Genomic DNA, 9,166 nt, shown 5'->3' with positions numbered 1-9,166 from the left:
CAGGAATGAATTAAAGTCACCCAGAGCTTCTGTGGCTAGCCTGCAGGGCCAAAGCAGTTACTTAGCCAGCCACGTAAGGGTGCCAAGACCCAGGTGGGCTGCTGAAAAATACATCACGCCTCATTCTTCTTTCCCCTTTACCTGGATAGGGCTGTTAACCCACCTGTCCTACCACACTCAGCCCCGTCACCTCTTAGGAAACCACAGCACCCAGCAGAGTGTGGCCTTGTCCGTCTCATTTGCCCCCATACTGTAATCTCTGCCCCTTCCCTTCTCTTTTTATCCCTCTTAGTATGTCCATCTCTCATCATAATCCCAGTAGCCTAAATCAAGTGCATGGAGAAAACACACAATCATATGGTAAGGAGAGAGGGTTTTCTAAACCTGCATGGACTGCAGAGCTGCAAAGAGGAAGCCAGACACCAAGCAGAATTAGTCCCTCAGCAGCAACTTAATGACACTTCCTTCACCCCGATTCCTCTTTGACTAGGCGGGAGATGGTGAGGCACCAAGAGATTGGGTGTCCTCCTGCAGGACCAGAGCCCACCATGGGGCCAATCGCTATAACCGCCCCGACTCTGTTTGTCACTTGGCAGTACCCTCATTTCCTGAAGCGAGATGCCAACAAGCTGCAGATCATGTTGCAAAGGAGAAAGCGTTACAAGAACCGGACCATCTTAGGCTATAAGACCCTGGCCGTGGGACTCATCAACATGGCAGAGGTGAGCAGAACGCCGTGTCCGGGCTGTCGGCCTTTGACACAGAGTCCACGACAACAGGACCAGACATTGAAGCCCAGCGAGTAGCTTTTCCAGCCTCCTGGCTGGGTGTTTGATTTTATAAGTTAATTCTTATATTGGAAATTCAGAATATACCTCTCTTTTCAAGTACTTCCTCCCTCACAAAAAGTCGTAAGAATAGTATAAAGAATTCTCATACACCGTTCACTCAGATTCTTCAGCGTTAACACTTGCCTTATTATTTTATTATTCTGTGTGTACATTTATGCATGTTCTTTTCTGAACCACTGAGAGCAGTTGCATATAGGATGCCCATCACACATTAAGACTGCACTGCGTTAATTTCCTAAAAATCAGAATACTATCCTGTGTGAGCAGCCTGCCTCCACAAAGATGAGGATGTCATCCCGGATGCAGGATCACCGGTCAGCCCACAGTCCCCATTCAAATTGTGCCAGTGTCTCAAGGATCTGTGTGGGCCCGGGATTTAATCTAGAATGGTGTGAAGAGTGCAGGCTGGTTACGTTATGCAGTGTTCCTCATGGGGGTTTGTCTGATGTTGTCTGAAGATTTGATTCGGCTTACACAGTTTTGGCAGAATGACCACAGAGTAATGCCGTGCTTGCTGCCTCCTTGCTCCACTGCTGGGGGTCACCTTTGTCACTTGGTTAAGATGGTATCTGCCACAGTTTCCAATATTAGGGTAATAAATATGTTGTACTTACCTCTGAAAAAATATTTTATAGGGAAATAAATGTTTGGACACTATGTGACAATCTCTTTCCTCCTCAAATCTTCACCAACTAGTCGGAGCATCTCTTAATATTTCTCGCCTGAATCGGTTCTTACTTTGATGCATGCCAAACGGTGAATTTCTAATCTCGCCATATCTTCGATATTCGTTAGTTGCCTTTCTGTTTTAAGATTGAGGTTTTCCCTTCTTAATTCATTTTTTTTCCCCCTCTTTAAATCCCCCCACACACACACTTCCACCCCGACCCGTGGATGTTGCCATTTCCCCTTAAGAACTGGATCTCTGAAGGCGGGGTGGGCGTCTCCTCCCACATGCTCACGGCACGCACCCGGGGGCCTGGCGCACCCGGGGTATGGTTTATGGCTCCACCTGGGGCGCGCACGCAGGACCTTCTGTGTGCAAAGCAGATGTGCTAACCGCTACACTGTGGAGCCACCCCTCATTTATTTTTATCAGTTATGGACCTATGGATCCCTGCTTTATTCAATGGAATTTAATTTGCTACCATCATTTTTTTGTTTTGATGCTCAAATTATCTCAAATTTGGCCAATGGGAGCCCCTTCAAGTTGGCTCCTGTATCCTCCAATATCCTTTATGTCCCATCATTTTTTACATACTTCTTTACTCTCTGATATATTATTCTCATCTTGTACTTTCCCTGACCCAGCCTTGGAATGAACTGGTTCTCTGAAGAACCCTGGTTCCTTTTAGCGGAAAATGGTATTTAGAAACCAAGATCTGTGTACTAGGAGTGCTCATTTTTCCAACTGGGGTATCGGTGCTTCTAGACAGAGCCAGGAAATATATGTATGTACTTGCACATGCACTTACATGTACATGCAGTCATATCTGTTTCTATATTTACATCTGTCTAATTACATCACGAGCTCACATTCCATATATTCCAATCCAACACAGTAGGGCTTAGTCTAGCCTTTCTGTAATTCTGTTTCCCTTTGCCAGCAGTAAGAAACCAGGCTCCTGTTGCCTTCGATGTATTTGCCCATTTGTGCATTTCCCCTGTATGCCAGCCATATCCTCTCAGCCCTCACAAAGGGGCCAAAAATCAGTTTTAAAACTTATTTCTCTGCTTTAAATAGGAACATTTTGTGGCCATAATAAAGAGAATAATTGGGGTAATCCCCGGCCATCTTCCCGTCCTCTTCAGGCCTGCTGTCAGTATGAGGGACTGGGGTTAGTGAAGCGGCGTGGATGCCACATTTTCCAGCTGTGTCAGGCCCTTCCCTTTGCTCATGTACCGCGGGTCCTTTTTCTCATTGTGAGGGGAGCACAGGTGACCACTCTCGGCAGACCAGCACCACCCACCCTGGAGAACTAGTTGCCCTGGGGGGCTTAAACTAAAATGTAGCCATTTTAGCTTGGTCAGCAGTCATTTTCAATCTCAGCCCTTGGTTTTTATCTTTAAGCACATGGCCTGATCAGTGGCTGGCACTGCTGGGGGGACAGTTTTAAAGTAAGACCTTACAGCAGTAGGAGAAGAGTAGCCATGGACCTGGAAGACAGTGAGAAAGGACATGTACTGGCAGGGTGCCGTTCCCGTTGGCTTGCACACCCACTTGGGTTTGTGGAGGTGGACAGCTCTGCGGCCCTCTGCAGTAAGGCGCCCCCGCTGCTGCCCCACTGCAGGTGATGCAGCACCCGAACGAGGGCGCGCTGGTGCTGGGCCTGCACAGCAACGCCAAGGACGTGTCCGTGCCCGTGGCGGAGATAAAGATCTACTCCCTTTCCAGCCAGCCCATCGACCACGAAGGAATCAAATCCAAGCTGTCTGGTAAGAAGTTTTCGGTGTCTGGGGCCCCTGCGGGTCAAGAAGCAGCCCATCCCCTCATCCCCGTCCTAGGAGAGCTGGACAAGAGAGTGTCCACGTCGTCCCCAGGGAAGAGAAGCCTAGAGGTCCCTGAAAACGCAGCGTGGCCTCCTGCGCCCGGCCGGGTTTCCACCGGAGGAGAGCCCCAATCCCCGCTCGTCGGCCTCGTGGCGCACCTGCCCGCCGCGAGGTGGTCATGCCGGGCTGTCTGTTTCCAGATCGCTCTCCTGATATCGACAATTATTCCGAGGAAGAGGAGGAGAGCTTCTCCTCAGAGCAGGAGGGCAGCGACGACCCACTGCACGGACAGGTAATGGTCCCCAGCCACTCGCCTGACTGTCCGAGGAGGGGCCAGATCCTCCTGGGCTTTCCCAGCCTCATTGTCGCCCCCTCCCCACCTAGGACCTGTTCTACGAGGATGAGGATCTGCGGAAAGTGAAGAAGACCCGGAGGAAGCTCACCTCGACCTCTGCCATCACCAGGGTGAGCCTCGAAGGTCTGGCGACATTCGGCTGAGATTTCCAGTTTCGGGGTAGGATGGGAGTGGTCTGTCCAGAATCTCTGGGGGCGTTTTTCAGCCTGCACGTGGCCGTGCCCTCAAGGTTCCGACACACCTTCTGTCTCCTCCACCACCACCTGGTTGGGAACCGGCGTTACTGATAGAGGCACGTTATTTCTTCAGGTTGTCTTAGGATGGAAAAAACGTTGAGTACCTTTGTTTTAGACTTTGGAACAGGTAATGCTTCCTCGGGGAACAGGGCACCTCAGACACCCCACCTCCCTCCCCAGGCGATGACTTCACATTGTGTACTGTCCACTGCATAGAGAGATCCCGTCCTCTCCAAGAGGCTCACCATTTAATCGTTTGTTGAACTTACCAGAAAGAACAGGCTAATGCTTGGAACCGCGGGTTTGATAAGGTTTAATTACATTAGATATAGTTCCTACCTTAATGGATCCATAACCATAGAGACCAAATGCCATTGGATTATATATCTCCTGCATAAGATTTTGTCAGGAGTCACTATTTTTGGTGAAATTAAAGTCCTCGACTGAGACGCTTAAAACCTGAATTTCTAGGTTAACTTTGATTGATTCTCGAGTTCCTGTGCCAAAGTGTGGGAGAGTCGGAAGTGCTAGGAGCTTTTTAGAAGAGAAACTCACAGTTCCATTTTTCCCCAGAGGCACCCCAATTCTCTCTAGTGCAGAGCTAGTCTAGGGACCCCAAGCAGAGCTTCTCATCACCTTCAGGAGTGAAATATTGTAGGCCAGACCTTCCAAATGTGTCGTGTCTGAGCCTGGCATTCCACCATGAAACGACAGGCATCCCTCCAGTCCTCCTGAGGTGTCACGGGGCTTACACGTAAAGCCTCGAGACTGCGGCTTTCATTTCCCCCACTGGACAGTGACTAGAGAGCGCGAGAACTGTTTCCTTGTCCTCAGATATCTAATCCCTGATTGGCACTTCGAACAGCCCGGATAAGACATGTCGCCAGAGCCTCAAACACTGTCACATCGCCTTCTGATAATGGGGAGAGCTAGAGGATCGCTGTGTTGTAGGTCCTTCTGTTGTGTTTCTCTTTTTCCTGCTCCGTAACTGCAAAGAGGCCCCATGTTCGTCTCATGGAGCGCCACCCCTCTCCCCCACCGAGCTTTATAAGTCAGCTCCTCTGTGGCCTCCTCCATGGCTTCTCCTGGAGTTCAGTTCTCCTGTTAACTGCCCCAAAGGTTTTTTTTTTCCTTAGCTGCAGGCACTGTTCAGTCAGGTTTCCAGAGACTTGGCAATTGTTCTCTAGTTTCTGTGCACATTCTTTATTTTCTCCCCACCCCAGAACACTTTGTTCTAGATGCACCGATCGACGCGCTGTTCTCTGAGTATGTTTAATGCTTCTCCGTCACTGTGAACTGGTTTTCTCTCTGCTGCGAATGACCTTTCCACCTTTGGAAGCCCTGCCCTTTCTCTAAGGCATAGCTCGGTCTTACTTGCCATTTGGTCTTTTCTATCCCCAAATAGTGAGTCGGTGACTCAGGCAGGAAGCACTTATGGCCACAAGCTAGGCATTGTGCCCAGAGTCAGAGACACAGAGATAAGGAAGGCTCAGTGCATGCCGTTGGGGAGCTCACAGTGTCTAGGGACACAGACGTGTCTGAACAAGTGACTAAAACATAGCAAGACAGGTGCTAGAGATAGAGCTTCGCGTACAGGATGGAGGTGGCACTAAGGGGAAAGTGGCCGACTGAGCAGGAGTGTCAGGAGAGCTTCGCCGCTGACATGCTGAGACCTAGGTTTCTGAAGATAAGTAGAACTTCACCAAGTGGATTTGGGGGCGATGTTTAGTCAAGGCAGAAGACACTGCAGAGTGAGGCCCAGCGGTGTACCCAGCACGCAGCTTTTCACAGAACTCGAAGCAGTTCGTGTCTAATCAAATATGGGGTGCGAGGGGGTGACTGGGGAGATGAGGCTAGGGACAGGCAGAACCAGCCCTGAGGCGGATGTTGGGTTGACACCACCAAGACCTCTGGAGTAGAGAGTTACATGATTAGGTTTGCATTTGGAATAATCGCTGTGGCCTTTGGAGGGAACGGGACTGGAAACCAGCTGGAAGCGGGCAGGTGGGGATGCCGGCTGAAGGCCCTTGCAGTGGTCCTAGAGAGTCGCAAGGAGAAAGGCCTGGACGGAAGCAGTGGTGTCCGGATGGAGGGGGTAGGAGTTAGGGAGCACCGGGCGGTGGGAAGAGCCAGGCGGTTGGGCGGGGTACCGATGTCGGGAACCGGAGTGGGGGTGCCGATGAGTTCCGTTTTGGAAATGTTGAGTTGGAGGCACCTGTGTATGTGCAGGTAGAAGGCACCAGTCGGCAGCATGGATCTGAAGGACGAGAGAAAGCGGTGAGCCACAGGTGCACATGTGGATGCTGCCAGGGCGAACGTGGCGCCGGGCCCTGGGGACCCCCAAGACTTCGTCCATCCAGCTGTGCCCGCAGCACCAGGAAGCGTGCCGTGCCCTGGAGTTGGTCATGCGTGTGCCTGTGTTCTCTCACAGGCTCAGGGCCCGGGGGTGGATACCGCCTCTTCCCATCCTTGCGTCGCCCCACAGTTCTTCACGAAAGTGGGCTCTCGGTCTCTGTTGACTTGACTCGCTCCACAAGCGGGTGTCTGAGAACTCTTGTGCAATTTGTCCCTACAGCAACCTAACATCAAGCAGAAGTTCGTGGCCCTCCTGAAGCGGTTCAAAGTTTCCGATGAGGTACGACCCCCTTATTCCCGAGGCCAATGGTGAGTGGATTTCCCTGAGATTCACCCTCATTCCTGAGGTGCACTCTGTTGTCACTGGGAGTCAAGATTCCAGGACCCCCCAAGTGAGAGGGCAGCTAAACAGAGGCTTTAAGTACTTGAAGCAAGAAAGGAAGGCTTCACACACAGACCCTAGGCTTCCTGAGGTTCAGAGACAAGGGCAGTGCAGGCACCCCAGCCCTCAGCCAGCGCCAGGCCCCTGCCGTGTGCTACCAGTGACAAATCCAGTCGTGGGTGTTGGTTAACTTTTCTCCCATCCCAAGGGGAACATTGTGAGCAACAGCCTGTGAAGTGGGAGTGTCCTCAGTGGTCAGCTTTGAAACCAAGAATTCACTGTTAATAGAGAAGCAGTTTCTTCCCTGGGCTCGGGCGGGCCCGTTGCCCGTTTTCATAGGCTTCTCTCTTCTCAGTGGACTGAAAAAAGGGTGGAGGTGAAAATAGCTGAGGGATTTCTTTGTCCTGCGGGCCGTAGAGGAAGGTGGAACTAGCATGCACAGGGTCACGGGTTTTCCCAGGCCTGTCCTCTGGCAGAGGCGCGTTGGTACTTCCGCTTCTCTTCTTGACGCCAGGCCCATAGTGTGGCGTGTTAGGGAGGCACTCAGGACTGTGTCACAGCAAGGACATCAGGACCACCTCGCTGAGTGCGAAGCTGTGGCATGTCCCTTAAGGGGCACTGGTTAGGGAGGCCAGTTGGTACCTGTCCGGGAGGAAGGGGCGTCAGGTGTAACGTAATTGTTAGTAGGCGTTACCCCAAACTCAAAGGTTTCTTTTCCCTGCAGGTGGGCTTCGGGCTGGAACATGTGTCCCGTGAGCAGATTCGAGAGGTGGAGGAGGACCTGGACGAACTGTATGATAGTCTGGAGATGTACAACCCCAGCGACAGTGGCCCTGAAATGGAGGAGACGGAGAGCATCCTTAGCACTCCAAAGCCCAAGCTCAAGTGAGCCCCAGCCTCCTCTAGCAAATCGTCTCCCCACACTTCTTCCCAGACCCCCTGCCTCACTTCCCCCATTACTCAGGAATCTTGGTTCTTCGTCCTCGCTGAGCCTCCAGCTATCGGGATGAAGATCGTTGTTTTAGCCTCTGACAAAAGTCCTGATAGGACTCCCCCTGAAGTCCTTTGGTCCGGGCCCCTACTTGTCGAGCCTCTGCTGTGACCTTCCTCACTAGTGTCCTTGAAGCCCAGGTCGTTGATCCTCCTTGAACACTAGCCCTGCCCAGCTCTCCAGGAGCAGCCCTGGCCGCACTGACCCTGGCTGTGCTTCTTCGCCACAGGCCCTTCTTTGAGGGGATGTCGCAGTCCAGCTCACAGACGGAGATTGGCAGCCTCAACAGCAAGGGCAGCCTCGGCAAAGACACCACCAACCCTGTGAGCATGACCGTGGCTATGGGGTAGAGGAGAGGGACCTGGGGAGTGTCGGGGCTTAGCACTCTGGGCCCTGTGCCCCGGGCTCGTTCTGTGACCTGGAAGAGCAAGCTCATCTTGTTCCAGCCTCGGAGGCCCTCCTCGGTCCTAGTTGGTAGCTTAGTTCTCTGAGGGCACCGCTGTGGCCAGGCAGGTGTTCTTTTTGGTCTCTTCCCACCGTGCTTGGAGCCTTCCCTCCCACGACTCACAGGGCCTCAAAACCTCTCCCTCAGCGTTCGTCGCAGGGGAGCTAGGAGCATGGTGTCCGGCCCACGGCAAGCGGCTCTGCCTTCCAGGCTGGAGAAAAAACAGCTGTAAAGGGGGCAGGAAGCCCGCAGGTCTGTTCGGGGACACCGAACATAACGTAGGTTTATTCACAGAGGGGGCAGGGCCCTCAATTTATAATTTAGTGGGCAGGTTTCCATTTTGCCTAGTGAGCAAGAGGAGAAAGCTCTCTGCTGTAGCACCCCAGGAGCCCCCCACCAAGGTTCTCCTGACAGGAGATCAGGGGCAGGAACCCAGGGAGATACTAGACCTACCTCAGGCCCTGGGAAGCTGTTCTTTTCTTCATTTATGACTAAAGGCAAGATGCTGTGCATGATTTTAGTGCAGCTTATAGTTGCTGTTGGAAGCTCACTATCTTGTTTTAGGTCAAAGAAACAATCCTTTAAGTCCTTCTATTCTTGCCTCTTTAACAGAGGGAACACAGAAGTCATTTTTCAAATAGGTAGTAATCATGGAGAAAGAGGTGAAGCATGTGAGGTGTTCCATCCCCTGAAAAGCACTGTCTGCAGAAGGGCTGCCACCTGTACCAAATGTCTACAAACTGTCAGGCAGCTTGTAGGCTGCCTTACTGCCTGCTGCCACCAGGTGGGGCTGTCTCCTACCTAATCCCTTTTCCTGGTGAAGGCGCAGCAGGCAGTCTGGCGCAAGGTGGCGTTAGTGAGGAAATGCGGGATGGAAAACTGCAGCCCACATGGGAGAATCCCACCAGAGAATTCTCAGGCCTGTCACTTGCAGACCCTGCACTCCCAGCAACTGCCCAGCCCAGGTCCCTGTGGTCCGGAGCTGAGCAAGCCTCACTTTCCTATGTTGGGACGTGGCTTGTAGCTGCTCTTTGTCCTGGGGCCGCTGAACGATCCTGCTG

At 52.2% G+C, this 9,166-nt stretch overlaps 1 protein-coding gene across 2 annotated transcripts in view; it reads left to right on the top strand.

Moving 5' to 3' along the window:
* Positions 1 to 9,166, top strand: part of PACS1 (phosphofurin acidic cluster sorting protein 1) — a 103,393-nt gene that overhangs the window by 77,186 nt on the left and 17,041 nt on the right. The window contains exons 4-11 of one of the 2 annotated variants that reach the window (XM_006911074.2): positions 597 to 722; positions 3,143 to 3,287; positions 3,542 to 3,633; positions 3,726 to 3,806; positions 6,162 to 6,209; positions 6,508 to 6,567; positions 7,394 to 7,554; positions 7,890 to 7,983. In XM_006911074.2, coding sequence (XP_006911136.1) covers positions 597 to 722; positions 3,143 to 3,287; positions 3,542 to 3,633; positions 3,726 to 3,806; positions 6,162 to 6,209; positions 6,508 to 6,567; positions 7,394 to 7,554; positions 7,890 to 7,983 — 807 coding nt within the window. The remainder of the gene's footprint in view (positions 1 to 596; positions 723 to 3,142; positions 3,288 to 3,541; positions 3,634 to 3,725; positions 3,807 to 6,161; positions 6,210 to 6,507; positions 6,568 to 7,393; positions 7,555 to 7,889; positions 7,984 to 9,166) is intronic. The other variant, XM_015588842.2, reaches the window with a different exon arrangement.

Source organism: Pteropus alecto, unplaced genomic scaffold (assembly GCF_000325575.1).
Source record: "Pteropus alecto unplaced genomic scaffold, ASM32557v1 scaffold43, whole genome shotgun sequence".
NCBI lineage: Eukaryota > Metazoa > Chordata > Mammalia > Chiroptera > Pteropodidae > Pteropus > Pteropus alecto.
Note: the sequence above shows the minus strand (reverse complement) of the source record. Positions and strands in the feature narration are given on the sequence as shown.